This window comes from Cyrtonyx montezumae, unplaced genomic scaffold, assembly GCF_038088225.1.
Source record: "Cyrtonyx montezumae isolate F1298 unplaced genomic scaffold, pur_monq_1.0 scaffold_35, whole genome shotgun sequence".
Taxonomy (NCBI): domain Eukaryota; kingdom Metazoa; phylum Chordata; class Aves; order Galliformes; family Odontophoridae; genus Cyrtonyx; species Cyrtonyx montezumae.
The window spans coordinates 1211603-1239185 of NW_027072040.1; the positions used below are offsets into that span (position 1 = coordinate 1211603).

Below are 27583 nucleotides of genomic sequence, written 5' to 3' on the forward strand. Positions count from 1 at the left end.
CAGCCCATCCCAGACACAGCCAGGACTCGGCCCAGGCCATGCTCAGCTGGAAGTACAACATCTGAACCTGCCCGGAGCTGCGGGTCGGCCACCTCGGGGATGAATCGTGGCATGCAGAGGTGGCAATACCTAACTGCTGCTCGTAGGTGGCACTCTGGTAGGCTTCCCTACTCCCTCACCCAAAGGGGGAAACTCCAACTACCCTTCTGCATTCCCTTGTTCAGCGTTAAGGAGACCTGATGCAGCCAAAGCATTCCTAGCCAGTTTTGCAGAGAAGAGACGGGAGCAGCCAGAACTACTCGGGCAGCCGCTCCAAGACGTGGCTGTTTGTGCAGGAGACTCAACAGCAACACCCCACGTGGGGACGTCGGGCAGCACTTCATCACCAGCACTCTCAAACAACCCCACCCTGCTCCTGCCATTGTTGTCAGAGAGGGAATTCCAGGCAGAGCAATTATTTCCACATTCTTATTGTTGGAAGAAGCAGAACGGTAATCCTGCACAGCACAGAGATGATTTGGAAAGCACTTTCCTTGCTCACGCACCTCTCCTCGTGGGGGTGGGCAGCCTCCCCCAGCACCTGAAGGCAGCAGTGTGACTGCAGGACGTGGGGGGGCTCGTTAAGCCCTCCTTAGGGCCGGCAGAGGGGCCCTTCACTGGGGGAAGGCAATCCTCTGCTGCCTGCACAGGCTGAGCCAGGCAGAGAGGAACCTGACGGGGCTCCACAGGAGCAGTCCTCCAGGTGGGGAGGAACCCGTGAGTACAGGTGGGGCTGAGCTGGAAGGGGCTCTGCAGAGGGGGACCTGCGGGTGCCGATGGCCAACAGGCTCCAGAGATATGAAACCCAACCTGGATGCTTTCCTGTGCAACCTGCTGTGGGAAAGCTCCTCCAGGGAGGGGCTCTGGGCAAGGGGAGATGCAGAGGTCCCTCCCAACCCCTACGGCTCCAGGATTCTGCAACCCATTCCCATTAGGAGCGTCAGACCAAACGTGAGCACTACAAGGGAACCTCACAAACACTCCCAACTTCAAAGTGAAGCGCCAGAAAGTCAAACAGTCTGTCTGCCACCAAAGCCACTCCGCTCCTTCCACGAAAGGATGAATGTTTAACAGAATAATCAGGTGAGAGTCCATTCCGAGGATCCACAAGGGGTAACTTTGTCACTGCATGCATTACTCTGTGCACACAACTCGCGTACTGTGCCGCCCTAACAGTGCCAGCTGGGCAGGGCCCGAGCTGCAGCTCAGCACTTAAAACAGAGTGAAGTTCAGATAGAAATCCTCAACTGCAGAGGAGCAAGCGTTGGTTACTGCAGGCAGCTGCAACCAGCAGCCACAGTGCCCCACCACCACCACCAGATGGGCCACCAAGGAGCACAAACCCATGTCACCTCTCAACATCCCAGTGACAGCAGGCGGGGGGGGGCAGAGGGAAGGAACAGGGCTGCACTGCCAGGGGGAGCGGGGCCGCTCCGAGCCCCGGCGTGTAGGAATGAGAAAAACAGAACGTGATTCAGCCCTGCCTCCCTCCCAGCCCTGCCTCCTCCAGGCGCTTTAAATAGGATGTCAGCACTACTTGTTTGTACGCCATTACAGAAAAATGCTCGGTTTCTTCATACCGCGTTACGGAACAAAATGTTACTCAATTCTTTCCGTAAAGTACCGAGGAAGAGCTGCGAGACCATATGCATCCGAAGGCATCCACGTGCTGGGATAAGCTGTGGTTACGTAAGGGACAATTGGTGCCTGCCCACGGACAGGAGGAAGGATGGGACCGAACAGAGCCCCACAGCTCTGCTTACAGAGCCAAGCGATGCCCACAGCTGTGTCACAGCTTCAGGCCTCGGCCATGGGAGCACACAGCCAGAAGGAAATCCCACGTGGCTCTCCTCCCTCCTCCGGCTCATGCCATGAAGCAGAAGTGAATCATTGCTAAATGGAGAGCTCACCGGGAAGCGGTGCCTCCACCATCACCACCCTGGGCACACAGCTCCTGGAGGGCACACACACCACGGGGTGCCCTCGGCCCCAGCCCTGCCAGCACACACAACCCAAACCCGCCTCCATCACCTCCCTGCCTGCTCCCAGCCAAAGCTGTGAGCGTGGGTGACACCGCTGTGTGAGCATGGGGTGGAGGTGCTCACCTAGCACAGCAGTCACAGGGCAACCACCCAACTGCTCAGCACAACATGGACAACACACATTGCACTGCAGCATTGATGACCTCAAGCTGAACCACACACTGCACGAGGGAATGCTGAGGGTGGGCTGCTGCAGCAGACGAAACGAGAACCGTAAGGGAAGTGCTGTGTCTTGGCCCAGCACCCATTGGCTCCACCAGCATAACACACAGCCCTGCTCCAGCACAGCAGCCCCCTGAGCAGAGCACCTCCCAGCACACGCAGCCACGGCCCTGCAGCACTGGTGGAGGTCCATCCTACGGGCGATGCACGGCCCCAACCATCAGCGCCCGCTGCCACATCGGGCTGCGTTCCCATAGCAACCTGGGAGGAAAATATAAAGCAAGTTACAGTTGCATGAAAATTATTCTCCATGACAATGTATGTTAATGCTGGCACGTTTTAGCCAGGGTGGATGGCAAATGTTTACAGTCAGATGTGTGTTTACCAAAATAAATACAGGGGAAGGCATAGCTAAGGGGTCATCCAGAGATAACGGTCACAGGCTTTTTCCCTTCAAGTTTTAATGTCTGTGGAACAAAATCCTTTAAGCCACCCTCACAGCGGTGTCCACGCACACTCTTTAAGAACCAGCTCCCCAGGAGACATAAGCACACCCATAATGCCATCATCCCTCAGTCCTCCTGGCTGCAAAAAGCACAGAGTACCTTCATAGCTCACTTTATAGCAGGAGAAGAGGTGTGACGCGAGCAGCCAAGGTGCTCAGATGGCAGCACGGACTCGCTGTGAGCCACGGCTGCCTGCTGGCTCTCACTGCACCCACCAAGGCCACCCGCTGCCCTCCACACCCACTGGGCCTAACTGCTTTCCTCAGGGCACGCAGTTGTATCCCTCTCCTCAAGTGCAGCAGTGGGGCCAGCCCTACAGCGGCCACTTATCAGCTCCTCCATTCACTTGGCTTCAGCCTTAAGGAGAAGCCAGAAGGAAGAAAGTAGGTTACAAACTGCCTGCAGCCCTGCCCTGCAGCACGGGGCCGGGCTGAGATGGAGCACAGAGCAGGGCAGCCAGCCCCACACCAGCCCCACGCTGCTTCCCCTCGATCACACAACAGTGCCTGAATCACCACGATCGTAACTTTTTATGGCAGTGGGAAAACTGCAATATTCTCCGCTGAGTTCGCTCCACCCTGCACATAAAACGGCTCAGAGGTCCAACCATAAAGCACGCTGCTCTCTTTGAAGCACACCTTGAAGCCCTCTGTGCTCCAGCACCGATGTCAGGAACGCAGTGCTCACGTTTCATGTAACCACACCGGGAGCATCGCGTGCCCAGCAGCACTCAGCCAGCACAGCACAGCAATGCAGGGCCATGCAGGGGGCAGGGCTGCCTGTGCACCCCAGCTGGGCTCCTGCCTCCCCACCACTATCACCCCAGCTCACCCAGTCACCCAGCTCAGCACAGACACGGTCCCAGCCACATATCTCTCTACAACAACACACAGATCCCTCTCTCTCTCCATACAATGAAGAGAGCTACAGATCTTAGGCGAGAAAAATCTGCAAAGCAAAGCACAGCAGCAGTTGCTAGGTTTCTCTTAAAGCCTCCAGTAATTGCTATGATTGGATTCCTAACAGAGCTCCCTGCTGCTGCAGTGGAGGGGCCAAACTTCTACGAGCACGCTGCATGTCTGCCCCACATACCTGCACCCCACACACAGCTTTGGAGCACACCAGGCCCCAGCCCCACGCAGGCACACAGCTGGCTTCCCCCTTCCTGGGTCACAACACATCCACGGTGAGAGGTGAGGTAACCACCCCCAGCTACCTGCACTGCTCCACGGGAGTGCTTTACAACTACAGCCACACATGGAGAAGGGCCGCGTGGTTCAAACATGGGATGAAGCCACAGGGCACGGACTTCAGGTCACACATAGGAGAAGTGTCTTCCCCCCATGGGGCAGTGGCACAGCTGCCCAGGGAGTGCTGGGGTGCGTCAGCATCCCCGGGGCTGTTCCAGAACCATGGAGATGCGGTGCTGAAGGGCAGTGGGGTGTGCTTGGTGACCTTAGAGGTCTCTTCCAACATGAATGAGTCTACATCTCAGTGCTGGCCTGCCCAGAGAGCACGCAGGAGAGGCAACAGGCCTTTGGAGGAAAGCACAACAGCCATGCAACAGCCAGCCAACACTGCAGGCACCCCAAGCCTCGCTCCCCACCTCCACATCCTTCACCTCCCGTCCCCGCAGCAGCTTCCTCCCACTGCACAGCAGCAAGGCCCGGACCTCAGGGGAGATGAAGATGCAGGATGATCTCAGAAAGGCAGGAAGAGAAGCGAGGAAGCATCAGAAGACAGAGGGGCTAAAATTAGAAGCAAGAAGCCTAGATGAGGAGGACCAGAGGAGGAGGACCAAGGAGGGAGCAGAACCTCTGAGATCAGTTCCCAGGAGTGGAGGGGAGGCAGAAGGGAGAAGAAATCTGGCGTGTGAAGCAGAAGCTGGCAGGCAGAACAGGCTGCAACAGTGCATTCAGCATTTTAAGACCGTAACCCACAGCTTTCTAACTAAAGAGCACTACTCAGCACGCCCGGAACAAGCCACGAAGCTGACTTCTCGTTCCATGTCTGCTGCCTTGCATGAGGGCTGACTGAAAGGCAACTCAGCTCCCACAGAGCACGCTGAGCACACACCAATACCAGTGCTAAGCACTGCTAAAACAGCTTAAACCACCACCACAGCCTCAGGGGGCACCTCCAACTCCTTCAGAACCTTCCAGGCTGCAGAAGAACACAGCAGCAGCTCCCAAACCCATCAGCTGCCCTCCTCCTCCTCCAACCCAACACATCTCAGCAGTCCTGCAGAGCTCAAGGGACAAGAGACATTTACCAAAGGTGAGCCTCCAGGAGCACAGGTTCTCCTTCCACATCAGACCACTCCTAGCCTGCTCAGGAAGGAGAAGCTTTACACCCCAAAACACCCAGGCCTGTTCCTCATGCACCCAGCCTGGCTCAGTGAACTGGGGGTGCCCGGCTGTGAGATGAAACCAAGCAGGCAGTGAGTAAGCAGGCAGCCCTGAGCAGGGCACTCCCACAGCAGACACCCCAGCAGCAGCACAGCAATGCTGCCAGGTACCCTGCAGCAGCAGGCTGAGCCCACAGCTGGAGCAGCACGGCTCCGTGCGGCCGGCAGCGTACGCTGATGTGATAACAGGCATTGCATAACCTGCAACAGCCACCAGTGCACGCAGAGTGGAAAACAGACCCAGAGAGTAAAGTCTACCAGCAGCCTGCTGCTCTGCAGGGCCAGCACAGCCACAGCATTCCCAGCACACAACCACCTGCAACCCCATCAGTGCCTGCCCCCGGCCCAGCCCGCGGCTCCGGAGCAGCTCGGGGCTCCTGGCACGGCTTGTTTACACGGAGCGGTCACGGGAGAGACTGGAAGCAGGATCCAGCTTTACAGCTCTGAACTCCTGCCCAGATGAGCTGATAACGCCGAGCTGATAACCAGCTCACCCCAGGCAGGGGGCACCTTCATGTCTGCTCTACAGGAAACTGAGATGCACCACGAACTGCAATTCAGAATTCTGCACTTCTGAGTGAGGCTCCCATAAACCTTATTTCCCTTTAGCGCCATTCAGGATACATAAATATATATTTTTTTAATTATTGCTTGTAATTACATGCACTTTCACTGCAAGACACTCGAGGCTGCAGCAGGAGTGCTGCAGAGCATCCTGCTCCTTCCCCAGGGCAACATCCCCCATGCTGGTACCATGGCTGTAGTGGAGGCCCTCAGCTCCCCCCCATCCTGCACATGGCGCAGAACCAGCCCCCCCGAGTCTGCCAGCCCATCACACGCCAAGAATCACAGACCTACTGAGGTTGAAGTTGATCCCGAAGCCCACGAAGTCCAGCTGCCAACCCATCCCCACACTAACAGCTCCCAGAGCAGATCAGCACAGGAGGGAAGGACACACTTCCACGCCGCTCACACATCAGAAGGAGCCCGACCTCGTGGAGGCAAAGCTGCTCCCACACACACACAGATGTTTCCTCCCCTTCCACTGTGAAGGCCCTGAGCCCCGCAGACACACACGCACAGCAGCACTGCCCGCACAAAGCGGTGCTGCTCGAAGCGCCAACCGGTTACGTTCAGTTCTCAGACGTGGGAAAGCAGGCTGCTGAAAGAGGGTGGGTTGGGTTGGGTTTTTTTTGTTTTGTTTTTAAGAGGATAAATAATTCAACGCATGAACGCCGAGGGCAGCACCGCACGCATCCATATGGTGGGGACGAGGCAGACAGTAATGTATGCCGCGCATCAGCACGCTGACAGCGCCTTCAACCCTGACCTAGAAAACACAGCACTCCCCGGGCTGCAGCGCTCTGCGGGGCGGACCCCCCCGCCCCCCCACCCCCATTCCCAACATCCGCACGCTGCATTTTTGGCCTCCGTTGGCAGCAGCTGCAGTGCAACGAGCAGAACGAGCTGCCCACGTGACGGGCTGAGGAAAATGAAAATCATCTCCGAGGGACAGCGCTGAGCGCCTGCGCCGATGGAGCCGGGAAAGCCCCGGCACTGCCCGGCAGGTCACGGCCACGCCGCGGCGTGGGGCCACCCCAGCACTGCTCCGGGGGCACCGAGCGGCCCCTCCACCACCACTACCCCCTCCTCTGACCCCAATTATTCCTTCTGTTTATCCAAGGGAATGTGTGCACACAGACCTGAACACCCCCAAGAGCGGCGTAAACAGCGCAAGGTCTGAGGGCGCTGCTGTAAACAGAGCTCCCAGAGCCCGGCGGTTGGGAACGGGTCCTGAAAGCTATCACATCAAAGCAAGATCTCCGCGCACCACGGCCGCGTTACCCTCGCAGCCACGGAGTGAACGCCACCTATAGAAACACCGCGCTCCAGTAAGTTCGGGAACGCAGCGTTAGGTCCACCAGGAGCTGCGGGGCCATCACGGCAGCACTGCCCGCCCAGCCCGGGGCACCGCGCACCAATCCTCAGCCCCCTCCTCCTCACTCCCTCCTGCAGCTGTGAAGGCGATGGCGGCAGGACCCACAGAGGAGGGACCCACAGAGGAGGGGGCACGGCCCCGCCGTTCCCCACAGCCGCTCCTTTAGGATGCTTTATGGCCGCGCTCAGTGGCATAATCATTACGTAAGAGTCGGTCCCCCCCCACGGGGACGCGGCCTCGCTCGGTGAGGGTGGAGGTGCCCAACGCAGCTGCAGGGAGCAGCCAGGCCACATGTGTGCCGGCACCCGGCTCCGCGGGCAAGGAGCGCGTCGCTACTTGCTACGTGACTGCCGCCATTACAGCTCAGTGCCAAGGAGGAATTTCCACCCGGAACGCAGACGGCCGAGCCTGAAATTCAGGTACTGCTACCAGGCGAGGGGAGCAGAAACCTGCTGCTCCTTCACTCTGGGAAATGCAATTCAGCAGCTCTGCTCGCACGGATCTCCTTTCCGTGCAGCAGGAATCCTCCACCGCGTAACCCGGCTCTGACTCCAGGCACATTGCCCCCAAACAAAGCCATGTGCACGCCCGCCGGGTGCTATTTCCCAACTGAAGGCCTTCCCTCACTGCCAGGGCACAAACCCAGCCCGGGGGGGGGGGGGGGGGCAGGCAGCGCTGGAGAACTTCACTACAGAACATCGCCCTCTTTTAACATTAACAAAAAGGGGTAAAAAAAAAAAACACCAATGGCAATGCTCCCAACACACATCCAAAAGCCACGACGTAAAGACAAAGCCAACAGATGAAACGCCGCGGAGATGGACGCGTCAGGAGCCTCCCTTTGAAGTATGGGCAGGAAACAGTGTCATGGCGCAGCCACGTTACAATTACACCGTTGGAATAATCACCAGCAGTTGTAGGCAGCCCATCTGCTCCGCCCGGGGAGCACTGCTGGTGCAGCATTGATTAACACCACCGGGCTCCACTGACCCCGGAGAAATGCATTTGTGTGCTCTGCTGAGCACGGCACCGGGGGGGGGGCTGCGACCTGGGGGGGGCTGGGCAATTTAAACAGAGAAGCAGGGAATAAAGTCACCCCAGCAGGTCACCCGCTGGGCACGGGGGAAGCCCAGCACTCAGCTGAAGGGCTCTGCCCCTTTTGTTCGGGTGGGTGGTTGTTGTTGATTGGGTTTTTTGAGTTTTCCTGCCCCCTATTTACACATTGGATAATCCATGCACTAAAGTCTGAGAAAATGCCCTTACAATGACATGAAAACAAAACGCAGCACATAAAAACAATTCACCCTATGCCACATTCCTGTGAAATAGAGATCCGAGAGTTCATTTGTGAAAGCAGAACCGACAGAGAAGCGCTGCTCTCCACCTCCCCAGCTCCCAGCAGGGCTCGCACAGACAAGCTGGGAACAGGGCATGCAGAACGTGCAGGGCGCAGCTCACCCAGCTCCGCGCTGCTGCGTTTCACAGAGCACAGCCTCAGCACTCGCTCGACTGCCACGGAGACAATGCAAGCCCCAGCCAGCCCAGTGCTGCAGGCTCACGGCCCCCTGCAGCAGGACGCGGGCGGGATGTGCCCCAGCAAGCCCTGCGTGGCTCCCGGGGGCCAAAGGGCTCTCCTGCAGCCAGAGAGGAAAATCCCGGAGCAGCCCGGCATGGCAGAGCCCGGCTCCGCAGCCCCCGGCACAGCCGGGTGGGAGCGGACGGGCGCAGCTCTGCGCCGGGGATGGGGCACGGCGCGGGGCTGCTGCCTGCAAGCTTCCGCCGCAGGAAAACCGCTCGCGGGGCTCAGCAGCACACGGCACACAACTTCCCCAGCGAGACGGGAAGTCAGCACGGCTCGGGCGGCACGTCCCATGCAGCAGCCGGAGCCCGGTGCCGTGCGGTCGGGCAGGCGTGCTCCGGTTCCCTCGGTGCGCTCAACCCGTCTCGTAAAAGCCACGTAACGAAGGGAGCGGGGGCAGCGGGACGCGGCGCGCCCGGTACCCGCAGCCCCAGTTCCGCCCGCACGGAGCGCGGCCCCGCAGCGCTCTGCGGACCGACCCGCGGGGGGGGGGAGGGGAGGGGGAGTGGGCTGCAATCGGATCCCACCGCGGCCCCGCGCCGCTCCGTGGCCGCCCCGTCCCCCCCGGACAGCTGCGGTGCTGCAAAGGGCAGAGGGCGGGGGGAGGGGGGCTCACCCCGCAGCCCCCGACCGCACCGCCCACCCCGGCGCTGCGGGCGGGGGAGCGAAGGCCGCGCTGCGGAGCGCAGCTGCTTCGGAGGAGGAAGAGAAGGGGGGGGATTTGTTTTCTATTTTTCGGGTTATTTTCCCCCTTCCCTCCGTCCTTCGCTCCCGGCGCACAAAGGCCGCTCGCGGAGCTCCGCACGGACGGGACCGCCCGCAGCCGCCGGGAAACGGAAACCGCCGCTCCGCACCGCGCCGGCATTGTTCCCGCGGCGGAGCGCTGCCCGGAGCGCCGCGACCCCTCCTCCCTTCTCCCCCCCCGTTCCGAAGCGACCCCCACCCCACCCCCCACGAACAGATCCCGCCGCCCTTCTCCCCTTACCAGGCTCAGAGGGCCGAGGGCCGCCTCGCGGAGGAGCGAGGCCTGCGGCTCCGCCGGCCCCGCCGCATAGAGGAGGCGGCGGGGGGGGAATGGGGGGGCGCGGAGGGCGCGGGGCTACTGCAGGGGGCGCGGGCAGCCCCTCCCGGCCCCGCGCTCCATGGCCCCGCCGCGCTCGGCCTTCGGCTCCGGCTCACGGCTCGCAGCGCTGCCGCCCGCCCGCTCCTCGCTGCCGCCCGCCCGCTCCTCGCCGCCGCCGCCGCTGAGACGCCGCCGCTCACTGGTCCGCCGCGTCGGCGCGTGCCATTGGCTGGAGCGGCCAGCACCGCCGTGACGTCAGCGAGCGGCCGCGGGAGGAGGGAACGGAAAACACGGCGCCGCAGCGCCCCCCGCTCCGCCCCCCCCGCACCCATAAAGCTCCCCGCCGCGCGGGGGCCGACGGGAGCGGGGGGGCGGGGCCGGGGGCGTCCCGGGCGGCGGCCGCCATTGGTTGACGTGTCCCGGCGGCGCGGCGGCCCATTGGCGGAAGCCCGCAGAGGGGGCGCTTCCGGGGTGGGGCTTGCGGCCGCGGCGCGGCGCGGGGGGCGGGGCCGGGCGGCTGTCGGCCGCGGCTGCGGCTGCGTGGCCCCGTCCTGCGTGGTGCTGTACGTGGGCCGCTCCTCCCCTTCCCCGGTAGCTCTCGGTGCTAAGCGCTGCCTTCCCTTGGCCTTTCAGAAGGCCGTGTTAACTAGAGAGCCCCGGCAGCGGTCGCACGGCTGTCACGAGGCATCGCGCACGTTAACGCCTGGCTTACAGCACAGCCAGGCCGCCCCGGCCCCGCGGTGAGCGCAGCCCGGTTCTGCAGCCCCGGTTCAGCCCCCCGCTCGTCCCGGTGTTTTCTGCTTTTCCTCTCCAAATCGCGGCTGTGTAACGCCTAGAGGCTCTTGTGCTGCTTTTACTTCCGATCCCTTCTGCTCTCCGTTCGCTGCAGCCTGGACGAGCCGCCCGCCTTTGTCCCACTGGGCTGGCGAGAGCGGCGATATTAAGTGCAGGGCCGTGCGGGCGGGCAGCCACGTGCCGGCTCCGTGCCCTTCGTCCCGTACGGCCCCGCAGCCGCCGGGGCTCCTGTGCCTCATCGCGACCGTCGCTCTGTTTCCATCCGCAGAGCGCGAATCGCGACCGCCCCTGCCATAAGGGAAGGCCGGCAGCGCTGCTAGGTCCTGTTAGCCAAAGGTGGAAGCTGAGCTCAGCAGAGCCGGAGCCCCTGTGAGTCACATCGGGATGAACGCTGCAGTACCCCCCGGGAAGAAGCCTGCTCGTGGGGTAGATGTTCACAGCACGAAACGAGCACGCGTGCGGGCTGCCCCGGCTGCGGGGCGGCAGAGGTGCGTGCAGTGGGTGGGAGCCGCCTGCGCAGCTGCAGCGCTGTTTTGTTTTGGTTACTGAGGATGGGGAACCCCCGAGGCAGCAGCTCTCACATAGTTTCTGCCGGTGACCTCATCGCCGATCGTTCTGGTTCTGTTTTTTTTGTTTAATCTCATCTTCCAAGAGCGTGGCCCACAACTGCAAGCGCTTTTCTTGGCATTTGCGATCCCACTTGGTGTCGCGTGCTTGGCAGCCGCAGCACTGCCCAGCTATGCTGAGGGTGGCCTGGGTGCCAGCAGCCCCCAGGGGACAGCTCTGCAGGGCTCAGGAGCTTTGAAGGGTGGCACAGGAGCACGTGTCCAACTCTGCTGTTAAATAATAGCGTGAGAGATTTATTCTGAGCCTGTTAAGCTGGTCTTGTGTTCCACTTAGGCTTAGGCTTTTTTTATCTCTACCCATCTTCCTCCTCCGTCAGACCTACTAAACTAGTCAGAGGCAAGGTGCTTGGCTGTGTTTTGCCTTGCCCTCCCTCTCATTAGGCCACTCAGTGCTTCGCTGAAAACACTGCCAACGAGCGTCTGCTCCTCTGCTGCCTCTCACTTAGCAGATTAGAGGGGAAATGTGTTTTTTACATTTCCTAAGTATAGTTGGTTGTAACTGCTTCCCTGACAGCCTTGAAAGTCATCCAGGTCAAAGATCCAGCGCTGGGGAGGAAGCTGAAGCCCTTCTGTGTCATCCTGACCTTCTTTATTTGAACACAGCAGCGTGGACTATCAACCTATTTCAGGGAGGGGCGTTACAAGCTCTTTGTGAAAGATAGCTAACAGCAGGAGCACGGGGAGGAGTTGTTTCATCGGGGGGTTGTTCTGTTTTTCTAGGTGAGACTTCTGGGATAAGGCTCTTTCACCTGCCCACTTTTGTTAACCCTAGAGTGCCTCTTGCTCTCTGCAACTTAATTACAGTATTTAAGAGGAAAAACTGCAGTTTACTGCTGAGTGCTTTTAGCCTTCACTAAGGGTTGCGAGCTTTCAAATCCTAAAGTGAAACAAATATTGTGGTGCTGAGCAGGAAAGGGAACAGTGCATGAGGGCACAGAAAGTAGGGCACTTGGGGAATGTGCTTTCAGGCCTATTTCTGTCTGTGACAGCAAACTAAAAGGACAGTGACTGTGGGGAAGGAGCTCAGCGATCCTTTGGTCCTCATATATTACTCTTTCCTTGTCCAACTCCGTCCAGCATCTGTGCCAGCCACCCAACTGCTTTTGCAACTCATGGGTAACCATACTCATCCATCTACTTCAGCTCTATAGCAACTGCCTTTTAATGGAAGGAGCCATTATCTCAAGTAAAGGCAAAAATACCTGTTTGGTGTTACTGTGGGTGCAGTTCCCCGCTGATTCAGCTCCCATCAGGAGGTAAAGATGGGCATTTAGTAGCTTGTAAAGATGGGTATTTAGTAGCTTGTACGCTGTGAATTGAGTGCTCCAGTCCAACGTCAGGGCTGAATCCTGTGTGACCAGTCAAATGACAACATCAAAGAAGCCAAGACAATAAAGCTTAAGAAGAACCTTTACTTTAAGCTTGGCTCATGCTTCAGCTAATGTCACCTATTAACATTTTGAAGAGGGATGGTCTTGGCAAACAAGGCAAGCCACTTAGAAAGGCAGCCCATGTGGGAAGCCAGCAAGGAGTACTGCTGATGCTCCTGGTGCTGCAGCACTAAGCTCCCTACCTGCATTCTTACATCAAACCATCTGTATGTACCTTTTGCTAAGGGACAGCCCCACTTAACACAAGGCCTTTCTGCCTGTATCCATCTGTAAGGCTAAGCTCACACAACAGCTCTCTTGAACCAACATCAGCCTCCTCCTGGAGGTTTTGCTCCTCAGTCCATTCTCCTGTAACCAACTGTCCCAGACCAGAGAAGCCTTGGGAACACACAGGTCCAGGACGGGGCAGTGCCAGCAAACCAGGAGCTGATTCAGCTCCCACAGGCACTGTGCCCTTCATCTGTGCAGGGAGTGGCATTTTGGGACTCCTCAGAGCTTCAGGATGCTCTCATGGCTAGCAAGTCTGTTCACATGGCTCCCTGCAAGACCTCATGCCTATGTGAATGGCAAGGTGGAGCATGCCTGGCAGAGGATGCTTTCCAAGGGAAGTGGTCCCCCGCTGCTGGGTAAGTGCCTTGTATTGATGTTCTGGGTGTGAACTCGTGACAGTCCTGCTCTAATTACTGTTTTTATGATTCCTAATGACAGGCTTTAGGTTTCTAGTTTGCTCCCGGATTTGAGCAGTGCGGAGTGACAGTTGCTCGCTTGGAGCTTACTGACTTCCTCCCGTCTGTGGGGTTTGGAGATGACTTCAGCCACCTCCCGCACACAGATGGATGCCTGGGCTTCCAAGCTCTGCGTGCTTCAGCAGCTCTCCAGGGAGTGCATTCCCATGGAGCAATCTGCTCGCTCGTGGCCTCTGAGTTACAAACAAGCTACTCCTCTCCTCCTGCTCTACCTCTGCAAGCCAAGCTGAGAGGTTACCCGTATCCCTCTGTCAGAGCAGCACTCCTTCTTGCCTTTCCTGGCGATTCATAAGCCATAACTGGCAGCTGTCCTGACGCGTGGTTCAGTCACTACTGCTGTACCACTGATTCCCTCTGATCCCCTGCCCATAGCCATCTGTCCCCTACCTGCCTTAAAGTTAAACTGTCTGGTATTCAGAAGTGGCTCAGATAGAAAAGCTTGTAGCTCAGCAGTGTGTCCCAGTCGTGCCCAAAGCCTGTGGCTGCCTGGCTGTGGGGCTGGCGTGCCCTTGCTGCCCGCAGGAAGGAGCAGTTTCAGTGCCATGCTCTCCCATGCACAACGAGAGGAGCAGGCAGTGAAGCAGTGGCAACGTCTGGCAACAGCACCAGGAAACATTCAAACCTGCAGCAATCCCAGGCTGCTCCTGGAGGAATAGGTGTAATGGTTTGGGACTGGCTCAAATAAAAGGCTATCTGCTGAAGAGATCTTTCCTTGGTCAGGAGTTTCACTGTGCTCAAGGGGCAGATGTCTTTTAAGCATGTCCTTCCTTACTGAGCCCAAGGCTTCCCTGGGCACCTGGCCTCGCTGTGTTGAAGGGGAGCAGCCATCCTCATCATTCCAAGAATACCTGGCAGAGTGACAGAGTCGTGGGCAACAGAGCAATTCCATGTCTTTTTGCAAGTCTGAATGTACCTTCTGGCTGCTTCAGCCCTACATTTAATCCTTTGATTCATTATTGATGTCAAGTCTGCGGTAGTGCAGTGGGATACCTGATTCCAGGTATCCGTTCCCTCCGTTTGCAAAGCGCTGTGTTGAGACGAGTCTCAGCTACGTTGGTGGGTGGAGGGGGTCCTGTGGGGGCTTCCTGAGGTTTGTGGCTGCAGCAGGGGTGGCAATGCTGTCTCACGGGGAGTGTGAAAACAGGAGATGGGAGATTTCCAGCACAGCAGAGCTGAAGGCTGAGTTATAAACTGATTTCTCTCGGCCTTAAAAATATACGGATGGGACTGCTAATGCTGCTTCCTCTTCCTAACCTGCTCAGGAGATAAAGCAGGGATTTCAGACTCCAATCCCGCACCTTTCCCCAGTAGTAAACACACGTAGCATTACTGAGTGATGTCATGGCTGGAGCACATCCCAGCGAGGCCAAGCCTGGATCAGGTTATATCTGTCTTCTCAGAATATTGGCTTACTCCCAGAAGAGCATATTGCCAGCCCAAGGACAGTGACTGAAGCCACCTTTCCCAAGGTCATCTCTCACACGCAGAGAGGACAGCACTTGCCTTCCCATACACAGCTCAGCCTGAGCCACCCACGCAGAAGTGGCAGTGCAGCCATGGTGATTGCTGGCTGCACGCAGAGCAAAACCTCTCGCCTCTCCTTCCTGGCATCGCTGTGTGTTGGCATGAGCAAGGCAAGGACCCCAGCACCCCCTTCCTGGTGGCTCGTCATCTGCTTGCCTTTAGGCACGGTGTGAAAGAGGAATAGGAATTGCGTCAACTCCAGCTATGTGGTACATTTGGAAAAAACCAGTCCTTGCAGATCTGTCACACTGAGGCCAACATCTTCTGGCTGAGAGGGTCCCAGCAAGAGCCCCACAGACCTGAAATGCTGTTTGCTGCAGTCACTGAGCCCACCTAGGCTCAGCTAGATGAGGGTCTGCACTGGAACTTGGACCCGTTCAGCTCCTGCTGCTTTGCTTCATTAAATGGGTGCAAGTTTGGCTGCACTGAGGCTGCAGCAAAAGTGCAAGGCAGGCATAGCAGAACCCGTCTGGCTCCATGTTGGGTCAGCGTGGCGGAAGGCAGGACTGTCCTGTCTAAGCAAACAGCTCTGCTTCACTTCTAATCAGGCTGTAATTCTATTTAAATGATGCAACTCTTAAAAATAGGTAGGCTTAATTAGCAACAGGTCTAATCACAGCATCGCTAGAAGCACATTGTGACGTGTCTTGTGAAGCTGAGGTAGCGAGGTGCACGGTGCTGGGACCCACAGCCCCTTGCTGCTTGTGCACTTCGCTGTGGGAGCTGCATCCCACGTTTCCCTACTGGAAATCTCACTCCTCCCTCCTCTGTGTATGCAGCCTGTGCTAGAAGGAGCCTTCCCCAGCAGTCAGCATTTCTGAACGAGCTATTTCCTCCTCCAAACATAGCTGGAGATGTGACCTCCCAGCGAGTGTCCCTCTGGGTGGCAGGTGGAGATGTGACACCCATCTCTCTGTCGGGCACCCAGCAAGGAACAGGAGTATAGGCTGCAGCCTCAAAGGAGCCAGCCGTGGGTTCGTGTGGTGAGCCTCTCATGGGCTGCGAGCGTGTCAGGAGGAGAGCCCCGAGCCAAGGTGGGCAGCAGTGTGGCCGTGCAGCAGCTCAGTGGGCCTGGCCACGGCTGGTGGCTGTATGCAGTGGTGTCCCACAGCCAGCTGTCACCACTGCAATCCGTGACCAGCCCGTATAGATTAATTGCAACCAGTTTAATTTTGTGTCTGTAAATTAAGCTGTTTGACAATTAAGCCAGTGGTACAGAGACTTCCAGGAGTGAGGAGGACATTAACATGCTAATAGACCTTGCTGGTAGAAGGTTTGCTTAGATACATCCCAGGGGGCAGATGACAATTAACATCCTAAGAGACTCTTCTAGAAAGAGGATGCTAATTCAGACCTGCTGGGAAGGAAGAGATCCTTCACACAGATAATCGTTTATTATTATTTGATGTAGCCCTGCAATCTCCTATTCAAGAACGCCTGATATACATCAGGATAGGTGAGCTGGGAGAACCAACAACAGTGACAATATCTGGAGTTGTCCAGAGCCACCAGAGGGGGAGAGGAAAGCCTGCAGAAGGTGAGAAATACAGAAGAAAGAAACACAGCTTCCTGCAGGGACTAAACAGCACCCCAAAGGAAATGAATGGGCTGAAGGTGGGGGAGATCCGACCTGCGGCTTTGGCAAAGGGAAAGCACCTCTGAGTAGAGCAAAAAGAGCATCAGCGCGGCAGGAGCGAGGAGACGGCTGGCTGCACAGTGCCATAACGGAGTGCGGGGGGGCACTGGGGGGCTCTGGGGGTGGGTTCATGGAGATGTGGGTCTCGGTGCTTTCTCCCACAGCGGGGTTGGCGTGGGTGGGCTCTAAAGGCTGATGAGGCCAGCAGCGCCCAGCAGTCCGTGCCTGCTGGCTTTGTGCCCGGCCATGTTCACACAGGAGCCTGAGCCGCGCAGGAAGGGCCCTCGGGTCCCCTCGCTGCCGTGTCTGCACGAAGCAGGGGGACGGCTTCCCGCGCGACCCTAAAGCGGGCAGCGCGTGGAACAGCAGCCAACGCGAGGAGCCGCAGTGCTCGGCTCAGCCCGGGAACGGCTCCAACCTCAAAGCCGTGAGGAGAGGCTCAGCTCGGCCCCGCCCGCCGCGTCCGCCATCTTGCGGCATGGCAGCGCCGCCGCGTCCCGCCCGGCCCCAAGATGGCCGCCCGCCCTTCACCGCCCGCTTCCGTCGCCGCTGAGCCCTGTGCGGGTCGTGCCGGCGGGGCATGGCGCTGCTCCGCCTTCTGCTGCCGCGGGGCCGCTGCGGCTGGCGGCCCAACCCCGCGGCGTGGGCCCGGCCGAGGCCCCGGGGCCCGCAGGTAACGGCGCGGGGTCCGCGGTTCGGAGGCGTTATTCCGTCGTTGCGCGGTGCTGTGGCCGCCATTAGAGGCGCCGCGTTGAGGCTCGCGGCCTTCGCTCGCGCTGGGTCCGTGCGTTGTTTGTGCCGTGGGAGGTGGGAGCGGCGGGGGCTGCGTGGCCGAGCGCTGCGCGTGGAGTACCGCTGGAGAACGCCTGCTTCCATTCCCGGCCTGCAGCGGTTCCGCTTTCTTCGTGTGTTTGCTTGACAAAGGCCGTCTATCCAGCTCTCCTGCACGAACCGGCACGCCGCAGCTCCATCGGGTGCTCGCAGCCCGCCCTGGGGCATCCCGCCGGCCCAGTGCCTCATCCCGGCTGCATCGCTGGGTGCCTCTGAGCTGTGCTCCTGCCGTTTGCACGCTCTGAGCGCTGGGGAGGGGCCCTCCTGTTCCACGCAGCGTGGGACTGCTGTAATGCTGACTGCTGGCTGGGAGAGGCTGTTCTTTTTTCTAAATCCTTAGCGAAGAGAACGGGAAACGTAGCGATTCTGAAGATACCCGTGTCAGTGAATGTCGTTCAAGGGAAATGAGTCTTGATTTGGCAGGTTTTGATCGTTGGTCCCAAAATTTCTGGGTCGGCGGATGGGAAGATTGTCCAGAAAAATCAGATTGGTATACCTTGTGTGAAGTAATTCAGCTGTGGAGCCTGGTGCCCTGATTTCAGCGCTGTTAGAGGGTAACACGCTGCCTGGGCAGCCCGCAGCAGGGATTGGAAGAGATGACCTGTAAGGTCCCTTCTGACACAAGCCATTCTGTGTCTGAGTTAGGCCTCCAGCAGGACCTAATGCTCCTTGTGCTTCAGCGCAGGGATCAAGAACAGGCAGCCCACAGTTGTGGGACTGCTTTCCTCCCACCTCAGTTCTGTGATCAATTTAAATTAGTCTGTGCTGTTCCATCCCAGAAAGCACCGATGCCAGCAAGCTAACACAAGCAGTTGTGTTGCTGCCTAGCAAGTGAGGAAAAGAGGGCGAGGTATTTCAGCCTGGTAGCTGCTCCTGTCTGGCTTGCTGCACCATAGAGGCACTGTGGGACAGGGAGTCACACGGCTGAGAAAGGTGAAGGCTTCTGTTCACTCAGCGTATGGGTTCGTGGCAGCTTTCAGATGCTGTGAAATTGCCCTCACGTGTGGATTTAAGGTGTAGGCTTGCTGCTGAATTCCCATGGGGAAAACAGTTGTGTTAGTGTTGTGAACAGGGCTACAGTGCTTAAGATTTTCTGCTGTGGGAGGATGTATTTCTATCTGAAGAGTTGATTTCCCACCCATCACTAGAGTTTTGAGCAGAGGTACAGCAAGGAAGATCACAATTCTCAAGTGTTTGGAATATGTTTCTATTTATACCGGTGCCTTCTTTAAACTGGGTCATAAACAACATCTTCAGAGTCGTGTGGCAAGTTCATAGCACAACCAGGGATGATATTCAGGGCTCCAGCTGCTAGTCCTGTGACTTACCCACAGTATTTTCATGTTCAGAAATCTTTGTCGTGGGATACGGGGTAGCTCAGCACTCACAGCACTTTTCCAATCGCTGTATTATTGTTTTTTTTATCTTCCTCTTCAGGGCCTTCTGTCACAAACACTCTCCCCCACTTGTCAAGGTCTTGGAGGAGTCCTAGTGAGACAACACATCATTCGAGATCCAGCCAGGCTTTGGAATCTCTTAGGTGAGTCCTGAAGAGCAACTGTACAGGTGGAGGAGGAAAAAGGTCTTATTTAGGAAGCGTGTTGGCTTTTCCTTGTTGCTCCTCAAGCTGCAATAAAGCTGTTCTGTTCTTGGCTGTGGGATCAGTGTGCTGTTTGCAGGGGTTCTGGGTTATTGTTTGGTGGCAGAGAAGAACAATGGCACCTTTCCACAAGGAGCTCAGTGTAATTAAGTAAGCACTTGAGTCATTAGTCATTTAAGAACAGCAGACTTCAAACTGGAGAATCTTCCTGTGTCTCATTAGCAAAGCCTAAGAAGAAAATGTCATTCACTGTGACAAATTGAAGCTATCATCCTTAAATCAGTTGCCTTGCTTCTCTAATTTTGTGTTTTCTTGGCAAAAAAGCCTTCACTCCATTGTTCTGTAGCAGCTACTCTTGAGTTTTTATTGTACTTGCCATACTTCCTTGGCCTTTCTTAGAGACTCCCAGCAGCATGCTAAAGGAAACCTGCCTTTAACTCTAGCACATGGTTTCCTTTAGCATGCATTTCCAGCTCCAGCATGAGGCTGCTCTTAACTGACCATGCCATTTAACTTGTTATGCCTTGGGGAATGTTTAAATGTTTCAGTACTGAATAAATTTCTCCAAATGATTTTCTTTGCCTTACTAAAATCATGTCTGAGCAAACTCGTATCTTCAACTGGATTGTTGAGAAGTACGTGTTATATAAGGAAACTGGAGGAGTCTGTCCCTCCCATTGCTCTCTCTTGTGAGGCTGTCTCATTTTCTTGGCACACAAACGAAGCTGTGCTCCTGGGTGGGTGTGGAACTTGGATTTTTGTGTGTTTGAAGTTCACGTGTGTTTCTGCTGTCCTTGGACCACCTCTGTCTGTCACCTGAGGTCTTGGTGGTTACTGAGTATCTCTGCTTACCTTCAGGTAGCACTTACTGTTTTACTACTTCAAGCTCTCAAAGGAGTAACCATAAGAATGGAGGATTCAAAAAGAAATCTCCGAAGGAGGAGGAGGGTATGTATGTGCCAGAAGCATGTTTAGTGACATGAATCTTTTGTGTGTGTGAGGGATAAGGGTGGCCAGCACGTAATGCTCATCTCTGAGTACTGCAGATTGGTTCCTGTAGCTCAGCAGCCTGTGGCTGAGAGCAGGATTGAAGGGTACACTGTCTTAGCTGCTGGGATACTAAGGCATAAGACAGGTTGTAAAACTGATTTGTGAAACATGACACGTTGCATCCTGTGCAAATGATTCCATGCATTTTGATTTTTTTGCTTTAATTTTGCCACTTTCCAGAAGGGAGTGGTGCTTGTGGAGTTTCAATCTGGAGGTTTTGGTGCAGAGCACCAACTGAGCAAAGAGCTCAGTGTTAACATGAATTGGAGCTGGAACCTGTTTCTTGTTTCCTCTGCCTTCTCTGTGGATGTGTCTGCTTCTAGTGGTTTACAGCTCGAATTTAACAGTAGATTGCTTAAAGGGCTCTTGGCTGTGTTACTAGGGGCACTTGCTCAGATTTTTTCTCTTTATAAAACAGGTGTTCCTGGGTTCTGGGTTGTTTCCTGGTGCTGTTTTTGCATATGCTGCACTGTCTAATCCTCAGGCATCCCAGCATAAAGGATATTTTGAAGATGAATGGTGTCTCACTAAACGTGTCCTGAAACCTAGGGAGCTGCATGGCACGCCAGGTTACCTGAGAAGTCAAGGAGTGCTCTCTGTTTGTCAGGGGAAGGAGAGGGAGGAGTTAAATGGCACTAAAAAGGAGCAGAGGTGCAAAGCTTTTGGGTGCTGGGCGGAAGCCTTGCATGACTTCTGCCAGGCCAGCGTTCTGATCCTTGTCTTCTACCAGTAGGTTCCCCCCAAAGACTTTACAAATTGGAGCTGATTTGTGGGTGTCCCTTCGAGCCTTGGTATTGTTGGCGACCTTTTCCTATTTGTAGATTGACAACAGCTGCATTCCATTTTGGAAGTGTAATTTGACTCTTCTTTTCCACTTCTGAAAGGAAAATTCTCTGCTCGTTTGTGAATGCATATGCTTTCCCTCTCCCAGGAGCCAAAGTACACAAGGATCTGTTAACTGTTTTCAGGCTCCGTGGTGCAGGTTTTAGCTGGCAGTCCTGCAGCTGAGGGCACACCCTGTGTCTCCTGGCCTGGAGATTGCTTTCATTCATTTATTTTTCTAAGAAAGGTGTCAGAAGTTGTGCAGATGCAGGCCTCGTGCTTGTGTCCTGTCAGTACCATCTGTGGAAGCATTACGAGCCCTGAGTGTTTTCTTCCTTCTGTGGCTTTGGCTGATGCTTGCAGGGGCTGTGTGGTGCCTTGTTGGATGTCTGCATGCTGCTTTGTCTCAGGGTCCTGAGCGAGGGTAAGTCTGCTTAGACAGAGCACCAGAAGTCTGCACTGCAAGTGGGAGTGCACTCAGCATCGTGCTTCTATGTGTCGTGCTGCAGAGTTTTACCTGGGTATCTTCAGGTAGTGAAATACAGCTCCTGCTCAGCTGTGCTTAAACACAGCGGTAGAGTCCTCTTGAATGAGCCAGCTCGTGAAAGCAGTGAGGCCTTGGGCCTGCCTCGTGCCATCGTGCAAGGTCTCTGGAAGAGCCAGAGCTCTCTCTCCAGAGCTGTGGCTTTGCGGGTGGGTCCGTGTGAGATGCAGGTTTGGCTGAGCCCTCGTTAGAGCAGGCTGAGTGCAGAGCTGGGGTGCTTGTCATTAGTGAGACCACACAGCGTGGTGGTGTGCACGGCGCCCCGAAGGACTGCGGCTGATAAAATTAGCAAACAGTAACATGCTGTGTTGTGGGGCCTCTCTTCTGTGATTAATGGATAGCTTGACTTTGGGAGGTGGAATGCTACCCCGCGTCTCCAGGGGAATACTCATCTCTGCAGTAATTATTAAAAAGAACTCTTCAAACTGTCAGTGCAGCCCTTGCAAGATTTTAATCAGAGAGTTCAGATCTGGGGTTAATGGCAAATCATTGCTTCGTGGAGGCTCTCGGAGTCTGAAGAGCTGGAAGTGTTCCTGCAGCTGTTGCTTGTGAGTGTCACATCCAGTTCCTGGCTCTCGTTTGCTGGGTGTTGTGGGGTAGCTTATGGTGCAGCGTGGCTGTTGTACTGTAAAGGCACAACATTAGAGAGAGATGAATTTGGTTCTTAATTAAATGCGGGGTAGAAGAAAGCTTTGCTTTGTCTTGGAGCTTTCTAGATGTTTCTGAAGCAGTTGAGCTGTAGGTTAAACATCTGAGGTGCTGGGTAGGTCGTTGGCACGGGGTGGCCAGAGGGGATCTCCTTGGTGACAACGTCCTGGGCTGTCTGTGCTTTAGAAGGTATTTGTTTGCATCCCATCAGAAAATCAATACAGAGAAGTGCTTCAGCCACACGTGGTGTTTCTCTTCAGGAGCGAATGCTTCCTGCTGGACGCAGAGCTGGACTGGGGAGTGGCTGTAAAACCAGGCTGTGCATCTGAAGGACGTGGTGCTTTTTTTAGCCTGGGTCATGTGTTTGTCTCTTAGTTTTGTTGTGGTGTGCATAGGGTCTGCTTGGTGAGCAGTGCTGGTGTCGCAGTGTTGAGGAGGAGGGCACACATAAATCTTATCCCAGCTGCAGTGGGCAGATGCGCTCGCAGTTGGGTGGCACAGGATTAATTTATTTCTGGAGCAGAATGGTGTTGATGTATGCCATGCTGCTGTTGATCTTAAATTGTGTATCGAGAATGAGTAGTAAATCATCTGTATTGAGAACTTGCGCATATCTGGAAGGAGAGATTGGTTATCATCCTGAGGTGGGAAGCGCTGGCTGGCCGTGCTCCCAGGAATTTTGCTTGTGCACTACCGGAGTGCTGGGAGCCTGGAAAGGGGTCTGGGGGAAACACCCCACACAGAGCATCCCCTGCTCTCATGTCTCCCGTGTCAGTAGTGCATTCGAGGTGCAGGAGCACGCCACATGTTGAAATCCCTCCCTGATACTGAGCCTCAGTGTGGAGTTACCAGGTCTGTGTGAGTGTGAAGTTGTGAGGTGAGGGAGGAAATGAGCCGTTCTGTTAAGGCAATGAGGTTGATTTGCAGTGCATTTCCATTCATAGATAAATTGCACATTGCTTCTTCTGTGCTGTTTTAGATCTACTTAGTGCAAATGCAGTTCTTTTCTTAGGTAGTGGACTGCTGTTGGCCTTGTGATGCGGGATGCCAGCAGATCAGGAGTGCAGCTGGAAGCAATTATACCTTGCAGTGCTGTGCTACATCATTTAGCAGTACCACTGAGGCTGGTTTTGCTCTCCCCTGACGTTTTTCTGGTGGTTGTGGTTATATCCAGCAGCACTGGGCAGTGCAGAAGCGTGGTACTCAGAACTGGGCTGTAGTCATGGCCGAGTGATTTGTAGCAACAAGGATCTGATGGCTTTGCTCACTCCATGTCTGTATCAGGGCAGGGAAGTGAGGTAGTCCTTTGTTTTAGGGCAGAATGACACCTGGTGGGGTCGTAACAGGTCTGGTGGACTGTGACTATCCAAAGTGTCCTGCAGCAGGATTGGGCTGCCTAAAAGCAGGAAGCACTGAGTGGCTTTTTTCAAACCCTCCAGGGCTGCTGCACGTCTTTATACATGCTGAAATCTGGAAGCAGTGTGCTTTTTTGCCTTGCTGGTGCTTTGGTTCCTCCTCTTCCTAAAGCCACACTTAAAAGAAGTGATTCTCCATTGTCTGTAATCTGCACGGGCAGTGCCTCAGCACGTGGCTTCTGTGGCATGGGGCACAGCTGGACACAGCTGTGGTAAAACACTTGGTGGAAAGCAGCAGTGTGGTGCACCCAGGTTATTGCTGGCCAACACAGTGCAAAGTTTGCCTCTTTCCAGGTAGCTGCCAGGTTTACAGCTGAGTGTGCTTTCATATCCAGGTGCTACCTATGGTTATGGTGCTTCCAGGGGTACTGCTGTGTCCATCTTTGTCATGTCACCGTCCCTTCCCTTGGTCCCTTCCCTTGCACATACATGCTCAATTTTTTTCTTCTCTGATTTTGTTTTCTTTTGTTTTTTTATTTCCTGAAGAGGAAGAGAAACGCAGGAAAAGGGAAAATCAGATGCACCTCGAGCGCTTGCGGGCACTCCTCATCATAACTTTAATAGTGCTGCTGTTCCGATTCACGGTCAGCGAGAACAGAGAAGGGACCAACATCTCCTGGAATTACTTCATCAATGAGATGCTGTCCAAGGGGGAGGTCCAGAGAATCGAGGTGGTTCCAGAGAGTGATATTGTGGAAATCTATCTGCACCCAGGAGGAACTCCGCATGGACAAGTGGTGAGTGACTTCCTGCCACAGGAATGGATGATTACCTTAGAGATCCTAGAGGGAAAGGATTGAATTAATAAATGATATTAACTGGTAACTCTGCTCTTCCCTCACTTTTCCTCTTTCTTTGGCTTGAAGTTCAGGGGGCTCCTATTACTCCTATCAACCTGGAATTTAAACTGGAGGAGTAATTAACAGTGGCCTGAAGGAAATGTTATGGATGTTTAAAAAGCTGGAAAAATTCAAGTTTTCTTACCAGCTCTGTCTGATATGTGAAAGGGAGCCTAAAAAGTGGTTAAGTTCTTATTCCTAGATCTCGTTTAATGTTTTTTCTCCTGTTTGGATTTTAGTTTTGGGTGCTCTGTCAAATCCCATCAGACCTCCTTCTTAAATCTTCTAAAATGGTGAAAAAGAGCAGAGTTTATTCACATGCTGTGTAACTTTGAAGAGCAGTCACCAAGAATCAATGCAAACTAGCTTGAGAGATTCAAATGCTGTTCTTTGGTACACCTCACTTTGTTCAGTGATTTTTGTGATCTGTTTGCAAGCTGCTGGATGAAATTGATTTCTGAGAAGATGCAGAAACTATGTCCAAAATGCCTCCTTCCCAGTGATGTAGTTTTCCAGATGTATTCTAAAATGTTGACTGTCCCAAAGATAACGCCGTAATTGGGTTTATAATGCTAACTCCATCCTCCTGCTTGCCTACGAAGTCATCAAATCTCCATGTTCCTAGAGAGCTGAGACTTAGTCCTTGCCTTCATAAGGGGCTATAAAGACTGGGCTTGTCCCTGACTCCACTCGGAGCCCTGGTGTTGGTTATCTGCTCATGACTTGGTTGGTGTGGCCAACGAGGGCCATAACAATGCTAATTTAATCTGGCTTGGCTGTGCTGCGTGCCCCTGCTGCTCACTGTTGTCTTCATGCTGCTTCTCATTGCATGTCTCCAGAACGTTACCCTGTTGTACACAATGCGAGTGGCAAACATTGACAAGTTTGAGGAGAAGCTGAGAGCTGCGGAGGACGAGCTGAATATTGATGAGAGAGAGAGGATCCCTGTGTCCTACAAACACCCTGGCTTCTATGGAAAGTATGATATCAACTCGTGCTTACTGTTTATTTTATGTTGGCAGCAACATCCCTCACCTGGAGAAGAGAAGTTCCTTCCAGCTGAGTGTTACATAAATACAGAGCAAGAGGAGGGGTCCCTGTTTGGAGTAGCTGGCTGGCCTTTCAGAAATGCTCTAGGTGTGCCTTAACATTTCAGAACTGAGAGTCCCAAGGAGGTGTCTTTAACCGCAGCTCAGTGTCAGCAGGTCTGAGCAAAGTCTGTCAGCCACTGCGTGCTCTTGCATAGCTGAGCACCTTTACGTCCTTATAATCCGTTATTCCAGGGCAGGAGTGGATTCTGGGAGATAGAAATCCTGACTCAACGAGTGTGCTGTTAGACCCTGCTCCATGCAGAACGTTGCTAGAGCAGTTGGCCTTCCCTCATTTAAATGCTTTGAGGGAAGACCTGTGGTGGTGGGTCAGTCTGCAAAAATAAACACCCAGTTTGGGCCCGTTCAGAGGACAGCCTGTGCTTGTGCTGACTCCTGCTGCGAGCCACATACTGAGCAGAGCAGCTTTGCTGCTAGGATATAAAATCTCAGTGAGAGAGGAGTACTTCTGTTAAACTCTGTTACCTGAAACCAACATCTTTTGCTTTTAAAAACAACAGTAGTTGAAAAGTCAGTGCTCAAATAAACAAGGTAGAGCAAGAGATAAAATCTGTCAGAGGACTGCCGTGCTGGCTGGGCTTCGTCCTGGTCTTCCCTATGGTGTACAAGTGTTCTGTGGCCCTTTGCTGCTGATGTGGTTTATTTGCCCTTCTGTTAAGGCTGGCAGCTTGTTTTTACAAGGTGGGATTTATGGAGCCTGGAGCACAAAGCAGATCTGTGGAGCTCGCTCACTGGGCTGTCAGACAGGCCCACCTCCAGCACTGATGGCTGCTACTGCTGCACAATGCTTTCCATCAGTGTGGGGAGGCTGGTGTTCGGAGGGCTCCCGACTAATTGCTGATTCTGAAGTACTAGAGATGTAGCACAGTATTTCTGCTTGCCAAGTAGAGCAATCCTATATCCTAACAACCGAGGAAGAAAGCTTCATACTGCTGCAGTCAGCTGCTAGGTGGTCTGCTCACCTGCTTGTGCCCCATGCAAAGAGCCATGTAATCTGGTGTCAGCAGCCCCAGGGTTTGGAGTGTGGCATCGTTCCCCCAGAGCTGGGGATGGTCACTGTGCAGCTTTTCCTTCCAGGTGCCTCACCAAAGGGTGAAATAAATATCATGTTTGTACATGAAGAAAATACCCAGAGAAAATGAAGAAAATAGCTGGAAAACACCAAGCAATGTCTGCAATTTTAATGCAAGACTTATATGGAGATAGGTAAACTGCTCATATTGCTCGTGCAGTGTGAAGTCTCCAGTTGAAAATGAGGACTTGGCAATTGTTGTCAAACTTTAAGAAGAGTAAACTGAACTGTTGAAGTCAGCCTGCATCACAAGCTACTTCCCTTGCCCCTGAAAAGAGCTTTCTATAATGTGCAGTGTGGTCTGAATCCTCTCTGAGGAGACATCAAAGTCAGGAGTTTGAACCTGTGAGGTGCTGTGTACTTATGACTTGCATTCAGTTTACTTTCAGATTTGGGCACTTGATGCATTTCAGAATTAATCCTCTGCTTGCACAGTTGACAAATTGGAGGTGGCTTTCAGCTTTCAGTGTTGCCTAGGAGCTCTCACTGAGGAGAAACAAATGCAGCTGGGAATAACACAGTGCGTGCTGGTCCCCTTATTTCAGTAGATCGTATGTTTCAGAGGCATGACACATGTATTTGTAGTCAAAGATAAGGAGTGTGGTGGGGAGGGATTGTTTCACAGGGTCAAGCAGAGTGTGTCAGCGGAACAGAGAGACAAGGTAGGGCTTCTCAAGTCCCAGCCTGTCGTCTGACATGTCACATCATTTTTTCTCTTACTAAAAGTACCCTGAGCTTGGAGCTCACGATGTTTTGTCCTCAGTGTGTTTGTAAGTACATGGGGCTTGTGCTGTCAGCTCTGCTCTACCTCTCCCTTCTAATGCAATAGTGCAGAGAATCCAGAAGGTGCATTGTGTTGGTTGCTTGGAGGACTTCAGAAGGACTTGGGAGAGCCTGGGCCGGGGTGGGCTGAGCAGGCTGCATAGCAGCCCCTTACTGGAGGCTTGCATTGGGATTTCTGCCAGGAGTGGGGCAGCTGGAGTTGGCCTGGTGTTTCTGGTCACAGGATAGGTCTGCCAACAGCAGCAGCCCCTGCTCAAGTGTGATCTGCCTGCCTGAAGACCTTACCTGTAAGCATAATGCCTCTGGAGCAAAGGGTCAGTGGGAATTCCTTCTGCAGCCATAGCAGTGTGCGCCAGCATCTTCTGTGTAACTTCTTGAGTTATGTCATAATTGGGGTTCTGTTACACCTACCTAA

General features: G+C 54.7%; 2 protein-coding genes across 3 annotated transcripts in view; one reads left to right on the forward strand and one right to left on the reverse strand.

Annotated features, from left to right (window-relative positions):
• Nucleotides 1-9856, reverse strand: part of ANKRD11 (ankyrin repeat domain containing 11) — a 59937-nt gene extending 50081 nt beyond the window's left edge. The window contains exon 1 of the mRNA XM_065745289.1: nt 9660-9856. The gene's annotated coding sequence lies outside the window, so the exon portion shown is untranslated. The remainder of the gene's footprint in view (nt 1-9659) is intronic.
• A 3256-nt stretch (nt 9857-13112) lies between these two features.
• The window catches only part of SPG7 (SPG7 matrix AAA peptidase subunit, paraplegin), a 32965-nt gene continuing 18494 nt past the window's right edge, over nt 13113-27583 (forward strand). Inside the window, exons 1-5 of one of the 2 annotated variants that reach the window (XM_065745293.1) lie at nt 13113-13175; nt 18724-18826; nt 19745-19834; nt 23852-24102; nt 25044-25183. In XM_065745293.1, coding sequence (XP_065601365.1) covers nt 13113-13175; nt 18724-18826; nt 19745-19834; nt 23852-24102; nt 25044-25183 — 647 coding nt within the window. Of the gene's footprint in view, nt 13176-16958; nt 17129-18723; nt 18827-19744; nt 19835-23851; nt 24103-25043; nt 25184-27583 lie in introns of those variants that run through there. The other variant, XM_065745292.1, reaches the window with a different exon arrangement.